The 16,117-nt window shown below is 53.0% G+C and overlaps 1 protein-coding gene across 15 annotated transcripts in view; it reads left to right on the top strand.

Annotated features, from left to right (window-relative positions):
- EPB41L1 (erythrocyte membrane protein band 4.1 like 1) overlaps positions 1–16,117 on the top strand; it is an 81,087-nt gene that overhangs the window by 55,880 nt on the left and 9,090 nt on the right. For 3 of the 15 annotated variants that reach the window (XM_035548296.2, XM_035548297.2, XM_050714005.1), the window contains 7 exons: positions 6,317–9,007; positions 9,575–9,682; positions 10,868–11,266; positions 12,657–12,764; positions 13,191–13,271; positions 13,504–13,566; positions 14,479–14,574. In XM_035548296.2, the coding sequence (XP_035404189.1) occupies positions 6,317–9,007; positions 9,575–9,682; positions 10,868–11,266; positions 12,657–12,764; positions 13,191–13,271; positions 13,504–13,566; positions 14,479–14,574 (3,546 nt within the window). The remainder of the gene's footprint in view (positions 1–6,316; positions 9,008–9,574; positions 9,683–10,867; positions 11,267–12,656; positions 12,765–13,190; positions 13,272–13,503; positions 13,567–14,478; positions 14,575–16,117) is intronic. The other 12 variants (XM_035548298.2, XM_035548299.2, XM_035548304.2 and 9 more) reach the window with 8 other exon arrangements.

Genomic DNA, 16,117 nt, shown 5'->3' with positions numbered 1-16,117 from the left:
TGACCTGCCACGACCTGGTTGGTGGAAGCCAGAGGAGGGGTGCTGGGTTGAGTGGTGCTGTGCTGGGATTCTGCATTCGTGTCCTCTCCTCCTGGCATTTTATCTGCTGGCTTTGCAGTGGGACATCTGCCCTAGGAGAGAAAGGAAGATGCCTGGGGTGCTGGAGCAGGACATCTGGGCTGTGCAGAGTCCCCCCCCCACCCCCACCCTCAGTGCAGCTGGGTGCTGCACGGGGTTGGGCTCATGCTTGGCTCAGCCCAGGCAGTGGCCCAGGCCTCAATGGTGAGGGTATTCCGCAGCTCGGACACCCTCTCCCTCCCTCCCATGTGGGCTGAGAGCACTGGACCCTCCATGCTTGCTCTCCCCACCTCAGCGTCCTCTCCCCTGCAAGAGCTGTGGAGCCAGCAGCCGTGAGCTTCAGGCCTTGTACACTCTGCATGTGGGGCACTCCCTGCCCCAGCTCTGTCCTGGAACTGTTTCACTGAGCAAGTGAGGTCATGGCACTGTGATATGAGGAGGGACTCTGGGGGAGGCTCGTCTGGGGCCTCTCCATGGGGAATTTGTGGCGTGCACATGTGCCTGCTGGTCCCCTGGAGATACGGGGCTGGCTCAGCTGGGGCTGCAGAGCAACCCAGGCAGAGGTGAGTTGCAGGAGGTAACAACCCCTCAACAAAGCGCTAAGCCGGAAAGAGGAGGAAGGTTTTTAACCTCACATCTGTTTTAGAAGCGTATGTATAGTGTGCAAAGAAAGACCTAAATGTAACATCTAGACCTGGCATAGCTGGTGATCTCTGTTCATCCATCCATCCATCATCCACCCATTTGTTCCTTCATTCCTTCTCATGTGCTCTCTCTCTTTCTGTGTCTGTCTGTCTGTCTCTCTCCCTCCCTCCCTCTCTCTTTCTCTCTCTCTCTTTCCCCATGGGTGCTGGGGTTTCCGTGCTGACACAGAGGATGGAAGAGGACACCTTAGACGATTTTGCATCTGAGCACGGAGCTTCCCTATGCATGGAGTCTTTCACGCAGAAAAGCCTTGTCTCCTCTCCTGAGGTTATCATCATCCCCTTTCTCTTTCCACCCTTGGCTTCACAGTTTGCCCTCTCATGGTGCCCCCCTCAGGCAGTGTGAGGCGTTCCTGCCCTCTAAGCAGAGCTCAAGCTGTTTGCTAGCACCCCTGGATGGGTCTCTGGGGCAGGGCTGTTGGTGGAATCTGCTCCTGTTCTTATTGCTTTGAATCTGTGAGACAGAGTCCTGGGAGACCTTCCAGTGAAGCCCCACTGGCCTTGAGTGGTGGCAGGGCATCCCCCAGGGTTGGCTGTGCTCTGGGTGAGGGTCCATGCTGGAGCTGGTGCCAGGGGTCCCAGGAGGCAAGTGCTGAGCCCCACGGCACAGGTTCTCTGCAGGTGTCTCCTCCAGGTGCAGACAGGCACCCAGCTACAGGCTGTCTTCAGCAATCCCTTGTGCTTTCCCCTCCCTTCAGCTGCAGTTACAGTTGCTGAGGCCCCGGCACCCGGAAGTAGGGCACCTCTGGATGCACCAAAAATGTTGGATTGGCACCTGTACACAGCAGGATCACCCTGCCTTCCAAGTCCTTGTGTGCTTCCTGCCTGTGAGGGATGTGGGCACAGCACTCCTTGCGTTCAGGGTTCGTTGTCATGTGATAGCGATTGTTTCCTGGGACAGCTGAAAAAAGATAGCACTGAGAAGAAGAAAAGTGGTCTTCGAGACTTGGTTCTGATGTGGTTGGATCCAACCACGCTGAAATGTAGCGCACAGCAGTGCTGGGGTGCGTGTCCTCCCTGAGTGCCCCCAGAAAAGGCAGCAGAGGAGCAGCAGCAGCCTGGGGCAGGTGGACAGGGTAGGGGTGGAGGGGGCAAGGGCGAGGCTGGTTGCACCCTGATGCTCCCTGAGGTCCCCGGGTGTGATGCTGCTGCGAGTGGCGTGACCGGGAGTCCTCCCTGTGCACGGGGACTGTGCTGTGGAGATGAGCCAAGGCAGGATGGGCAGGCCTGGCTTGTTGACCCCACTGGGGTCCAGTCCCACTGTGCTTGGGGAAACTGAACTTAGGCCCAGGCCACTGCCTGTGCTGGCCGGCCCACACAGGCAGCATCTGCCCCATCTGCAGCTCAGAGCAGCCCTTGGCTCAGTGCTAGAGATCCCAGCGCTGGCAGGGGCAGGCTCTGCTCCACCAGGACAGCTGGAGTGTGAACCTGGGCTGAAGCACGTGTCCCCGAGAGGTGGGATGGATATGAGTGAGGGTTTGAGCACAGCCTCGGGCTTCAGCAAGGATAAATGCACCTTCGGTGAGGCTTGGGCTCTGTGGCAGCATCTCCTGTTTTGTTCTGGGGCCCTCTATGTGCCAGTACTTGGGGGTTGCTGTGAACTTCCAGGTGCCAGTACTGCACTTGTCTACAGAAGTGAGATGCAATCTCTGCCAGAGCAGAATGCTGCAGCCTTTGCACAGAAACAGCAGCAACGAGGTGTGCACGCTGCACTAAATGCACGCGTTCCTCTCTTCTGCCCTCCAGAGGCCCTCGGGGTGCCAGGGCTGTGCTGAGGTGCTGACAGCCAGCTGGTCTCACCTGAGGTTTCTCTCCACACATTGGCAGCTGAGATTCAGCATCTGATGCATGTAGCCTTGCCCACATGTGGCTGGCGCTCTCCATGAGGAAGTCAGGATCCCATGACGACGATTGCACGAAGACCGGCACGTCTGCAGAGCTTGCATTGTGCTCAAGTGGAAAGTCCCTTGGTGCCCATGGGGTTGCTGAGGTTGGGTTATCTGCCACCCCTGCCTACGTGAGGTCACTTCTCCACCTTCCCCTCCTTGGTTCTCACTCTTGCTGGGGGAAGAGAGCCGGACTGGGAGTTGGATGGAGTCTCCTCAGCTTCAGGTGACAACAGTGTCATCTTGATCTTGGATTCATTAATTCTTCCATCCTTATTGTGAGGCTTGTGCATTCCTTTCAGGTGAGCTGGGTCTTTTCTTTGCAGAGGAGCAAAGAAAAATGGCAGGTACAACAGGAACAGTGCCAGAGGGAAAACCTCCTGACTGCTCTGGGCTCCTCTGAGGTTGTGAGCTTTGCCTGCAGCCACCAGGTGCAGAAGGCTGTCTCTGTTCCACATTGTCGTTGCATTTCTTTCCCATCTCCGTGTTTGTCCTTTCTTGTGACATGAAGGCCGTGGTGAGAATGTCCTTCCCAGCTGCTCCTGTTCTCTGGAGAAGGTGTGTTAGGGGAAAAAAAAAAACTCCAAAGCTCCAGAAGTTCTCTGCTTTCCTGGAGGTATCCAGCTGTTTGCACTGAACGTACCCAGGAGTCCTCAGGCTCTGGGGGGCTGCCAAGAGCTGTGGAACCAGAGCTGTGGCCAGGGCTGGCCTTGAGCCACCTGCAGCAGAGAGTTCAAAACATACCACAGGGTAGTTGGCTGTTTCCCTGGCATGGGCTATGCTCATCCCATGAAAGTTTGAGGAGAAGCTGGTTTAGAGATAAATCTGGAGATTTCGTTTTTTCCTTACTGGTTATGAGGTACTGCTGTGGATCAACATACTGTTCCAGGCTTCAGAAGACAACCTAACGCTCTTTAATGTACAACAACATTTGTCTAGAGCCTTACCTCAGAGCAGGATCCTGACCAGGCTCATCATCTTTGTCTGGGGAAGGTCTCCTCCAAAAGGACTCTGTCTTACAGCCAGAGAAAAGGGAAGAAAAAGCTGAAGAGATCTGTACCTGTGCTCAAGCCCTGTCTATCAGTGCATTGGCTGCAGAAAGGGTCGATCGGTGAGGCTGCGTTGCAGGACCAGAAGAGCTGTACCCTCAGGGAAGTAAGCCGTCCTCTGGCTGAATCAGCCATGAGCATTCCTAGTGTTCAGAAAAGGCTGGAAACTGATCTGGGCATCCTGGTAGGCCCAAGGTACCCATTTAGCTCGTGGTAGTGGTGCTTCCTGGGTCAAACTTACCCATGAAAGACACAGATGTGCCTGGGAGTCACTGAGTACCTCTGCTGTGGCTTTTGTGGACAAACAAGAAACAAAACCATGTGAGGAGACCACTGGGGGAGGCAGATGTGGAGAAAGTGGCCTGCAGAGCAGTTTTTGGGAACACGGGTACACTGAGAATTGATACCAGAGAGGCTTGTGCAAGGGGTGCTGTGGGAAGCTGGCGGAGGATGGCTCTACTGAAGGTCTAGGCTCCTCGGTGCTCACAGCCAGTTTTCATGGTGCAGGCCTGCTCCATAGCCTCCTGCTGCAGTGCAACAGCCACTTGCTCTCACCAGAGCGTGGCAGGGAAAGGAGCCAGCACTAGGTATGCTGACTGCCCAGGTGGTGCTAGCACCACAGCCTGGGATGCTGAGTTCCAGCAGCCATAGACCTTTCTTTGGCACCTGGTAAAGAAGGCAGGAACTAGGGCGTGGTATCTTTTTTGTTGGGGTCTCTCACCACTTTTTAAACTGAAGTTTTGAACTGAAAGAGGGTAGATTTAGATTAGATAAAAGGAAGACTTTTTTTACTCTGAGGGTGGTGAGGCACTGGAACAGGTTGCCCAGAGGAGCTGTGGATGCCCCATCCCTGGAGGTGTTCAAGGCCAAGCTGGATGGGACTGGGGGCAGCCTGGGCTGGTGGGAGGTGTCCCTGCCCATGGCAGGGGTTTGGAATTGGGCGTTCTTTAAGGTCCCTTCCAACCCAAACCATTCTGTAATTCTGTGATTTCTGATTCCCCTCCTCGTGGAGGCCTTTCCATTATCAGTTGTTTTTCCTCCTTTCTCTCTCTCCTCTAATCTCGTTTTCCCTTCTCTCTCTCTCTCTGTGCTTCCTTCTGTCCTCTGTTTCTCTTTATTCAGTATCAATTAGGTTTCCATTCTGGGTGTAACCACTCCCAACATTCACCCTGGCCCCTCTGTGTACGGTACTGCCGGTCCAGCTCTCCTTTGCATTACTTTGTTTTCCTCGTTTGAGCAGGGAGAGTGCAGCCAGCCCCAGCTCCCTGCGGCTGACGTGCAGGAAGGTGCTGCAGAAGGTCAGTTTCTCTCACCCTGCAAAAGCAACACTGGCTCTGTCCTACTGGCCAGTGTCCTGGGCATCCCATGGTGTGGGCAGAGCCAGCCCAGAGTGGCCATGGGAGCCCTGTGGTGAGCTCTGCAGGACCTGCAGCCCTGCCCTTCATGTGTGTGCAGTGTGTACCCTAGGATGGCTGAGGAGGCTGCTGGGCTTCCTCATCAGTACAAATGCCCATTGCTGTTTTCCTGCTGCTGTGTTCTCGTGGGTTATTTTCAGCCTTCTGTTCCAGAATTGGAAAAATTTTATCCTTGCTTTGTCCTTGCAGCTTGTGAGGTCTTCAGGGGTCTTGCAGGACAAACACATGAATGTACCAAGTGTATGTAGTAATAGTAATCTAGCATCCAAGCATCCACCCCTGCACAGCAGCATAGCTTCACTGTGTGCTATATCAAATACTCACTGTGTCTTTGCAGCAGGATGCTGCAGCCTTCACTTGGTCCTTGCTGCAGTCCCTGCAGCTATCTCAGCCGCCGAGCCTATGTTTTTTCATTTTACAGTTAACTTTTTAAAGGTTACTTTTCTGAACTGCATGGTTTCAGCATCGCTAGAAACCTCTGCTAAATAATTGGTTTTGATGATATTTCCCAGGAGATCTGGAAAGGAAGGATGGACCTTGGAGTGAATCCAAGTGGCAGCATCTGGTAGGAAGGGGAAAGGGCCTTGCTGATGCCTAAGGTGGCTTCTCTTCTTGCTCATGCTACTTCTTGCTCAGTCCAACTTGGTGTTAGAGCATGTGGATGAAACTGAGAGTAAAGCTAGACAAAACAACCACTGCTTACAACAAAATCTCACCCTTAGCTCTCATAGAAACTGTTAGGGCCAGCTAAAAACAGGAGTGAAATGGGGAGTCCCAGTTTGGTTTAGTCTGCTGTACTCCCCTGCCTCATGGGGAGCTCTGTTAATGTGCCTGCTGAGAGCATTGCTCCCACTTCTTTATTTCCAAAAAAGTGACAGATTTTGCAGGTATGTTGGTAGGCCATTGCCCATAACAGAAGGTGGTCCAAGGCCCTGGAGAGGATAGAGGGGCTCAGCCACTTTCACAGCATCAGCCCCCTTATTTTAAGTACCTTCTCTCCATCAATGCCATCAGTTGTCAGGCTCTTTGTATATACCCTGCCTCAACTCTTGCATGAACAATAATTATTAATTTAGTCAACCCCATCTAAGGCACATCAGCTTTCTGTTACTCATGAAAGCAATCATCAGCTGTTAGGTAAAGTATGTTTGATGCTAACTCTTCTTGCTCCAATTGCAATGCAGGGCTCGGAGCATTGGGTATTTATAGAGAGAGAAACTTCTAGGCTGGAAGAGGTAGCTCTAAAGAAAGCTCTGGGAGTCAAGAAAGAAGAAGCACGTGCAGGTACTTCAGAGGTGAAAATGAGTGTGAGCATGTCGAAAGTGGAGATGGCAGTAGGGAAAGCCAAGGAAGTGGCAGGCCAGGAAGAGACAACAGATGCAGATCTGGAGACCTGGAAGAGAGCAAAAATGATTGCTAGTCCCGAAGATTTTGAGTCTGTCTGGGAGGATGAGATCTATGAGAAGGAAACCAGGGAGGAGCCCAGCATGGAGGCAAAGTGCTTGCCACCTGAGGGAGCAGAGGAGGAGCCCAAAGAGAGAGGCGAGGAAGTAACTGCAAGTGAACCAGGTCTGTCCAGGCCAAGCCAGCAGCCTGAAGAGAAGCAAAGGACAAAGACTTTGGGACCAGATCTGCCCCAGGGAGAAAGCAAGATGATCTCTGAGGAGCATGTTTCTGCAGCCTCCAGGAAGCAGGATGCCAGAGTGCTAACTGCAACCACAGAGTTCATTAAAATTAAAGTGAAGTCAAGTGATGACAACACAGAGACTTCTGCTACACAGAGGATCATCTACTTAGGAGACCTAGAGGGAGATGAGAAGGACAATAAAACACATCTGCTTTCAGAGGCAGGAGGACAGCTTGACTTGGTGGAGATGCCAGAAACCACAGTGAACAGGCCAGGAGAGGAATCAGAGCCCACAGCGCCCATGGAAGAAAGGTTCCAGTCCACTTCCTCAGTGTATGAGCAACAGAGAGCAGTATCAGAAAAACCTGCCGTAGTGCCAGAGCAGCCTGAGACAGGCTATGATGAGACAAGCCCTGCAGGACATCCTCCCTTGGAGCAGGAGCACCGTTTGTCAGTGCAGCAAGAGGAAGCAACAGCGAGTCTTAGGGGCTGTGAAACACAGGAGAAAGATGAAACCATGTTGTGTTCCCAGGAGGTGGGCTCAGATGAAAAAGATCTGCAAAGCCCAGTAGGAGGATTGAAGCTGGGTGCCCTGGAAGGGGAAGGCAGTAGGGCTGAGGACCCGAAACAGAGCCCAGCTGCAGGAGAGCAGTGGGGCACGGACGTCTCTGTGACAGAGTGGAGGCTCTCAGAAAGAACCATACCTGATGGGAATGAGGAGGAAAGCTCCAGAGTGGTTCTGCAGATGGAAGAGATAGAGACTAAATCATCCTCTTCAGCTGTGTCTCAGCAGGGCTGCCCTCATGCCACTGCAGGGCTGGAGGAGGATGAACCCAGCACTCCCACCCATGGGCCCTTTCCCCAGCAACCGGGCCCTGTCCCTGGAGAGCCAGCCCAGGACGCAGAATCCGAAGGCCAAGACCTGTCCTGGGGCACCAGCCTTGTGAGAGGTGTGGGCACACTGGAGTATGTGAACCCCTCAAAAGAGGTGACATGCAGGGAGGCAGGTTCTGCAGGGGCGCTCAAGGACATGAGCCCTGTGACAGAGTATGAAACACCCGGGGACGTGAGTTCTGAACCTGAAGAAAGACCACAAGATGTGGGCTTTGCTACAAGGAAAATACACCAAGATGCAAGTCCTGTTGCAAGAGGACTACACCAAAACATAGACAGTGCAGCAGAGCCAGTCAGAGATCCGGCCACAGGGGAGGATGTCTGGGACTCAAACCCTGTCACTACAAAGGGAGTCCAGAGAACCACAGAAAAGCCACTCCAGAAAGAAAAGCCTGTGATAAAAGAGCTCTCCCAGAACATAGGGCGCAGATCAGGAAAGCTGATGGGAGATGAAGGCTGTGGAATGCAAGAATTATCCCATGACAAAAGCCCTTGCATCAAACAGCTGCCTTCCAAGGCAGAAGAAGCAGAACAAAAGACTGAGACCATTATAGGACACCTGCCTCCAAAGGGTCCTGAGTCTGGAGGGCCGCTCCACACTGCACATACCAAAGCACAAGAGCCGCCCTGGGACTTGGAGTTTAATGTGGGACAAGCTCTGCAAGGCAGGAGCTCTGTGGTAGGAGAACCTGCTAGGGACAGTGACCTTGCTCTGGGGCAGCCAGTGCAGCCTCCCGAAGAAGATGCTGATGTCCTGCACTCCCACTCCATAGTTACGGGAATACGTCAAGAAAACACAATGTTCCAGCTTTCAACCTCTATGTATGAAGGCAGTGAAGAGCTGCAAGTGAGCAGTGGGATACAGAAAAGAGAGTCTGGGCCATTGGTGTGTACTGATGGTAGGACAGAAACTGTGTCCCAGGAGCACAGAGGTGTCACTGAGGCCCCGCTCCTGGGTAGCTGGCAGGACAGTGAGAGCTACAAGAAGACCTCAGTGGCCTCTAAGATTAAGATGTTTGAGCAAAGTGAAGCTGAGCGAAGGGCAGCCCAGGAGGAAGAAGAGCATTTGCCTGAAACTGAGACACCAGCAAAAGCAAAGGGGAAGATGAATCTGACACAGGACGTGCTTTTGAACACAGGCCCCATCTCACCTCCATCGCTGACAGGTACTCTGGTGGAACTGGCATCCAGTGTGGGCTCATTTGCCCTCAAGGGGCAAGGGGCTGGTTCAGGAAACTCCTCTCAGCCCCTGTCTCTGAAGGAAGATGTTTCTGTTGATCTGGAGCATGGAGAAGACAGTGCTGACCTGGCTTCCCCTGACTCCGGCTGTGAACTCACACTGGCAGAAGCCGTGGTAACTCTTCCAATGAACTGTCCGGATGGAAAGTTCATGCGCATGTTGTGTGGCTCTTTATTTACCATGTTCAGTGGCACCTCACACATCCATTGACTGAGAACAGTCGCTTTGCATCCCCTGTCCTTTTATGTATGTGTGTGCGGTCAGGCTTATTTGCTGAATGCAGACCTGCTGGCTAGTTGGTTCATCAGCTTTTTGTTTTGTGATACCTCCCCCCCGCCCGACATTTTGGCAACCTGGAGAATGCCACTCGCTAATCCTGAAAATGGGCACCCAAGCCTCATGTCCAGGAGCAAGAAAGGGAGATGGGGGGTTGGATTAAGGAGGTGTGGCTCTGCCACAGATGTACATACACCAGTCAGCAACATGCCCACGCTTCCAGCTTCACACCTGCATTTCTTACGTTGATAACCCTTCTTGCTTAGCTCACCAGCCTCACCCATCCTCCCCTGTCTTCGGCAAGCTGGTGGCTGGATGATGAAATAGCTTTCTTCACTCTTGTAAGCATTAGATCAGCTCCTATAGAGTTAATTTCCTTAAAACTAACCATTTTCTCTAATCCAGAGCAAATCTCAGGAACCAAGTGGGGAAGAAAAGGATTTATCTGACCCGTCTGTAAAATCCAGCATGAAAGAAGAGAATTTAAAGACTGCTGTTCCAGTGGTCTTACAGGTCTCACTGCTGTTTTACTAACTGCTTTTTGCCATAGTATGATAGCTCACCTTAAGCAGCTGAGGACTGTATGCTTCCAGCTCCTCTCCCCCTGGTAGAGCTGTTATGAATGTATTTATACACACACACACACACACACACACACACATATGCGGCTGTGTTCCTCTTGCGTTTGTTTGACACCCTGTTTCTCATACCTCTCAACCTCCCAGCAGTGCAAACAAAAAGTGCCTTTGCCAGCAGAGCCTGGCACGTTGCAGGGGATGGCTCTGGCAGCAAATGCTCGGACCAGAGTCCAGGAGGTGGGCTTCCTGTGGCATTAGTGGGATGATTTCTAAGGGGGAAATGCCTAGAGCAAGATGCAAAATAAAGCAAACGCATGGGTCTAGATTTCCCATTGCTTCATGACAAAATATGGCAAGAAGAGATGTACCCTCTGATGGCAGAGTTGAGAGGTATGTCTGTGTTTGGGGAGCAGCTGGTGGACGGAGGTAGTCCCTGGGCTCTGATCGTGCTGTCAATTACACTGACCGAACACACGATCCGATGCCTTAAGAGTCACCCCTGGTTGCGCGAGGCCTTTGGAGGGGGGCTGGTGGGCAGCTGTGGTGTGTCTAGCCCTCCTCCCTCTAGGGCGATGTCCCCCAGCCCCACATGGATGCTCCACTTGGGCTGAGCTCAGTGCAGTTGGCACGCTCCTTCGCTTCTCCTTCACTGTACCTTGCTGATGGGGCCCTTTTCTTTAAAACTCTTCTTTTTTCCCTTTGTCTTTTTTTTTTCGTTCCCAGTTTTACTGGTGTATGATAGCATTGGCGTTTGAGCTGTTTCTGAATGTCTCTTAACAGAGCTGTTGTTTTGCATACATCTGCTTTCACCAGGTGCACTGATGTGCCTCTAAGCTGGCCAAGCTTTTCTGTGTGACTGACCCTTTTTTCCAGTGATTAATTACCAGTAGGCTTTTGGCAAAATCAGATTAAATAACCCTTTTCCCCCCACCCCTGCAAAGTCGCTGCTGTCAGAAAGGTTTCAGTTTCCATGCTTGAGTTGTGTTTAACTCTACTCTGTGATGTTCGCTGCAGCCTTTTCTCCTCCTCCTCCCCCCTCTCCTCTGTCAGCGCAGCCCGCGTTGCTGTGCCATGCCATGCTCACTGTCTGCATCTCTCTCCATCATTGTGTCTCATTCAGAGAGCAGGCTTGAGGGAGGGCACCGAAGAGAAAGCTAAGCCACCTCGGCACAAGGCTCCTGAGAGTGACACTGGTGATGAGGAGCAGGACCAGGAGAAGGACGCAGTGTTTCTGAAGGACAACCACCTGGCCATCGAGCGCAAGTGCTCCAGCATCACGGTCAGTTCAACCTCCAGCCTGGAGGCAGAGGTGGACTTCACAGTGATTGGTGACTTCCATGGAACAGCCTTTGAGGATATCTCCCGAAGCCTGCCCGAGCTGGACAAGGACAAGAGTGAGATGGAAGATGAAGGTCTGGTTTCCTTCCAGCATACTGACAAAGTAGTTCCTGGACTGGAAGAAGATGTCAAAGTCAGGGAGAAAGTCTCCCAGCCCAGCACAGATGTCTCCCAGCTAGAGGTACACAGGGAAGCCGTTCAACCAAGATTGCTTCGGTGCTGTCATCTCTCCATGTTCTCTGTCCTGGTGCTTGGTATTGCCTTCCTGATGTGCAGTCCCACATCAATTTGGAAGAGCATGCTAGCTTTCAGACTGCCTGGGTTCCTGTCTGGTGTAACTATTTTACCCTGATGCATGCTCTTGTCTGTCTTGCATGGTTCTTTCTGTTTGGGCAGGGGCATGGCTCTGTCGCGTGTTTTGTGCATCTGCTAGCCAGAAGTCATCACTGTCTCTTAATACACTGTGTCTGGCTGCCTACCCTGTCCCTCACACCACTACAGCATGTCAGCAGCTAGAAGGGCATGTTTTGGTAACTGATGACTCTGTCTCTGTGTTTTGCATGAAGTCAGTGCCCAGTTTATACAGCGAAGAGAAATGTGCTGCCAACTATCCTGTCTGCTCGTGCCTGGGCAGGAGAGGTTTGCAGAGTAGCCTGTGAGAGCAGCTCTGAAGGTCGTGGAGGGCCAGCCATACGCTGGGAGTGCTTATAGCAGGGCTAAGAAAGCTGCATGTGGCACATGTGTGTCCGAGGGGAAGCTGAGCGTATGCTGCTGTGAGAGGACAGTAGAGCCAGCCCCATCTTGGATGAAATATAGCATGACCTCTGCGCGGGGCCAGAGCATCTTCTGCCTGGGCCAGTCAGCGCTGGCCACAGCTCCCCAGCCCCGGCCAGGTGAGTTCCCCAACTGCTCTCTGGAGCTGCTCACAGCATGAGTCCAGACCTGGAGCCAGGAGGAAGCTACAGAAGAAAGCAAGTTGCCTCTGAGACAGCCCTTGTTTGTAGCATCACATGCTGTGTGCTGCTGGGCTGTGGGCTTGGATTATCAACTCCAGCGCTCAGCAGGGGCAGTTGTCTCAGAAATGCTGGGCATGTGCTGGAAACCCAAGTTTCCCCACGTTAGCCTCTGTCTGGCAGCCAAGTGTCACCGCAGCTGTCAGGAACTGAAGCAGATGATAGAAATGCCAAAGGTCATGAGACAAATAGAATTGGTGGGTGAAGACCAATTTGCCCTGACCTGTGGTGTCTATAAATCGGTCCAAAAAATCCCTGGCAGCCTTGGAATGGAGCATCGGGTCTGATTTGAGGTATGTCAATCCTGTAGGGCTCTTTGTATGGTAGCTATTAGCCCAGTGTAGCAGCTTGGCCTCTGCTCTTGGTCTGGTGAGGGCCAGCGTGACACTTGCAGGTTGTCGCACACAGTCGCACTTGCAGAAGATTACAGTGGGGCTCTGGTCAGGCACACTGGTGCAGGAGGAGCACTGAAGTGTCCTCCAGGCAGGGCTGCCTTGGTGCATCCAGGGAAGCAGGTTTCGTTGGAGCAGTGGCTGATTTCCCATGTTTCTTCTGCAGTCACGAGCCCTGAAAACGGATGCTGTGACTGTTTGTCTGGGGTTGGGCACAAAGAATCCTGAAGACGCCTCTGCTCCTCACCAGATCAGCACCCCAGAAGCAGCCCAGGTGACATGGCTGGGTCTGTCATTTCATGGACCTGCTCCCTGATGGCTCTGCAGAGCCTCAGTCCAGGAAAAACTGGCCCCAGACACCAGAGCCAAGACTATTGGGGTTCTCTGCTTTCTCTTGTCTTGCTGTACTCCCCAGAACATCAATTCAAAGCCTGTCCAAAGTTACTCTGCATTTACTTTTCCATGCAGGCACCCTTGAACCCCTCCCCTACACGTGCTTCCCTTGCCCAGCTTGCCATGCTGCTGCAGTGCTGGATGTGGCGATGTCTGCAGAGAGGGACAGGCACCATGTGCTCCGCACTGTGCTGCTGGGCCCACAGGCATTGCTTCCCTGGCAGCAGGGAAGTAAAGCTCCATCTCTGCAGATGTAGCCCCTTCACAGGCACCTCCAGACTCACTAGGCTGCCTTTGTCTTTGGCAGGTGGAAGGAAGCGCCCTTGGCCACAAAGACGCGACAACTGCTGCTCAGGCAGTCACCGCAGAGACTGTGCCAACAACCTCAGTAAGCGGTGCTGGCCCTCACAGTGCTGGGGCTGCGGATGTCCCGTGCCATCCCCCTGTTTTGGGGAGGGAGGCTGGAACAGGCCGTGCTGCTGGGGTGGGGAGAGGAAGACCTCGCCTTGCCAGCGAAGGCTCTGGGGCGAGCTGCCCTGCTCCAAAGCTGCCCTCTGGAGCTCGCTGCACTGGCCTGTGCGTTGTGCCCAAGCTCACCTGCCCGTGTGCTCTTCTTTCAGGATAACACCACCAAGCCTGGGAAAGGGGCTGGCCCCGTGACAGAACTTCGCTCTGTGTCACCGGTGAGTGGGGCACAGGAGGGAGGGAGGGAAGGAGAGAGGTAGGCAGTCCCTCAGGGCTGTGCTGGCCGTCCCGCTGTGCAGTGTTGCAGCGCAGTGACCGTGGCTGATCCCATGGTACTGGGCTAGAGCAGAAGGGTGCGTGGGTACTGAGGGGCAAGAAGGCTGGGGAACCATGCCTGTGGTGTTTCTCCTGTGGTGGATGTACACCCTGAGCATCAGCTGGAGGAGGATAATTCCCCAGAATAAAATAAAAAATAGCCCAGTTTCTGGTGAAGTCTCAAGCGGGCTGAGATATCTTTAGCACTGAGGGTGCTGCCAGACTACCCAGGGCCATGCTTAACGTCTCCTAACTCCCTGGAGGTGACAGCCATCAACAACCCTGCCCAGGAGCAGCCCTTCCTGTATGAAGTGTCTTCCTACTTGATTATTCCTTTGAAATGGAATCAAGCTTGGCCAAATGCCGTGTGCCACCCCATGCTGGTCACCTGGTGAGCCTGGAGCCCAGGGAGGCAGTGCTTGGCTCAGGCTTCCCAGATGCTTCCATGAAAAGCAGAACAAAGTGCTGCATTTAGGGACAGAGGAAGCCTGAGAGCCCTGCCTTTACATTGGCCCTAAGGCACTGATGGGCAAGAGTGAGATGCTGTCATCTAATCATCATCTTGCTGCAGAGAGACTTTTTTGTTGGTCTAGGCTTGGGGTAGCTGTTCTGCGCCACATGAAAACACACATCCAGTCAGAAGCACAGCATGTCATCTTTTCCCTTGCCGTGCTCTCCCCTCAGCAAGGCAGACACGCTCACCTCAGCAACATTGTCCCAGTGGGAAGGTCCCAGACCTTTGGAAGCACCAAGGGAGCCAGCCCTAAAGGCTCCCCTGTGGCAGCCCCTGCTGACACTGCTGCTCATTCCTGCAGATCACCGGCAGCTCCACTGGGAAGGAAGTGCTCACCAGCATATTCAGTGCCACTGCAGAAACCCTCTCTACTTCCACCACTACCCATGTTACCAAGGTAAGAGCATCTCCAAACGGGGCAGCCAAGAGGGGGCTGATGAAAGCCAATGGAGTTTGAGGAAGGTGGAGTTATGCTGTTGTTGGTACAGAAGAATCACAGAATCATTCAGGTTGTAAAATACCTAAAATCATCTAGTCCAACCTTTAACCTAGTACTAGAGTCCAACGCTTACCATGCTACTAAGTGCTACATCTACATGTTTCTTGAAGACCTGCAGGGTTGGTGACTCAACCACTTTCCTGGGCAACCTGTTCCAATGCTGCACAACTCTTTCAGTAAAGAAATTTCTCCTAATATCCAACCTAAGCTTCCCCTGGTGCAACTTGAGGCCATTTTCCCTCATTGTATCGCTTGGTGCTTGGGAGAAGAACCCAATCCCCACCTCACTATAGCTTCCTTTAAGGTAATTGTACAGCACGATAAGATCTCCCCTGAGCTTCCTTTTCTCTAGGCTAAACAACCCCAGTTCTGTCAGCTGCTCCTTGTAAGACTTGTTTTCTAGACCCCTCACCAGCTTCATTGCCCGTCTCTGGACACGTTCCAGGGCCGCAATGTCCTTCTTGTAGTGAGGGGCCCAAAACTGAACACAGTAGTCAAGGTGCGGCCTCACCATAGCCAAGTACAGAGGGACAATTACTTCCCTAGTCCTGCTGGCCACACTGTTTCTGATAAAAGCCAGGATTCTGTTGGCCGCCTTGGCCATCTGAGCACAATGCTGGCTCCTGTTCAGCCAGCTATCGACCAGTATCATCAATTCATCTGGCTATTAACCAATATCTCCAGGTCCCTTTCCGCCAGGCACCTTTCCAGCCACTCTTCCCCCAGCCTGTAGAGCTGCTTGGGGTTGTTGTGCCCCAAGTGCAGGACCCGGCACTTGGGGTTGTTTTGCCCCAAGTGCAGGACCCGGCACTTGGCCTTGTTGAACCTCATACAGTTGGCCTCAGCCCATCAGTCCAGCCTATCCAGATCCCTTTGCAAACCCTCCCTACCCTCAAGCAGATCAACACGTGCACCCAACTTGGTGTCGTCTGCAAACTTACTGAGGGTGCACTCGATCCCTTCATCCAGATCATTGATAAAGATGTTGAAGAGAAGCATCCCCAGTACTGAGCCCTAGGGGACATCGCTTGTGACCAGCCTCCAACTGGATTTAACTGCATTCACCATGACTCTTTGGGCCTGGCCACACAGCCAGTTTTTAACCCAATGAAGTGTACAGCCATCCAGGCCTTGAGCAGCCAGCTCCTTTGGGAGAATGCTGTGGGAAACAGTGTCAAAAACCTTACTGTAGTCTAGGTTAGACCACATCCACAGCCTTTCCCTCATCCACTGAGGGTGTCACCTTGTAGTAGAAGGAGATCAGGTTCGTCAAGCAGGGCCTGCCTTTAATAAACCCGTTCAGACTGGGCCTGATCACCTGGTTGTCCTGGAAGTGCCGTGTGATGGCAGTCAAGGTAATCTGCTCCATGAGCTTCCCTGGCACTGAGCTCAGACTGACAGGCCTATAGTTTCCCTGATCCTCGTTCCAGCCCTTTTTGTA

Source organism: Cygnus atratus, chromosome 16 (genome assembly GCF_013377495.2).
Source record: "Cygnus atratus isolate AKBS03 ecotype Queensland, Australia chromosome 16, CAtr_DNAZoo_HiC_assembly, whole genome shotgun sequence".
Classification (NCBI taxonomy): domain Eukaryota; kingdom Metazoa; phylum Chordata; class Aves; order Anseriformes; family Anatidae; genus Cygnus; species Cygnus atratus.
This window is presented reverse-complemented; position numbering and strand designations above follow the sequence as displayed.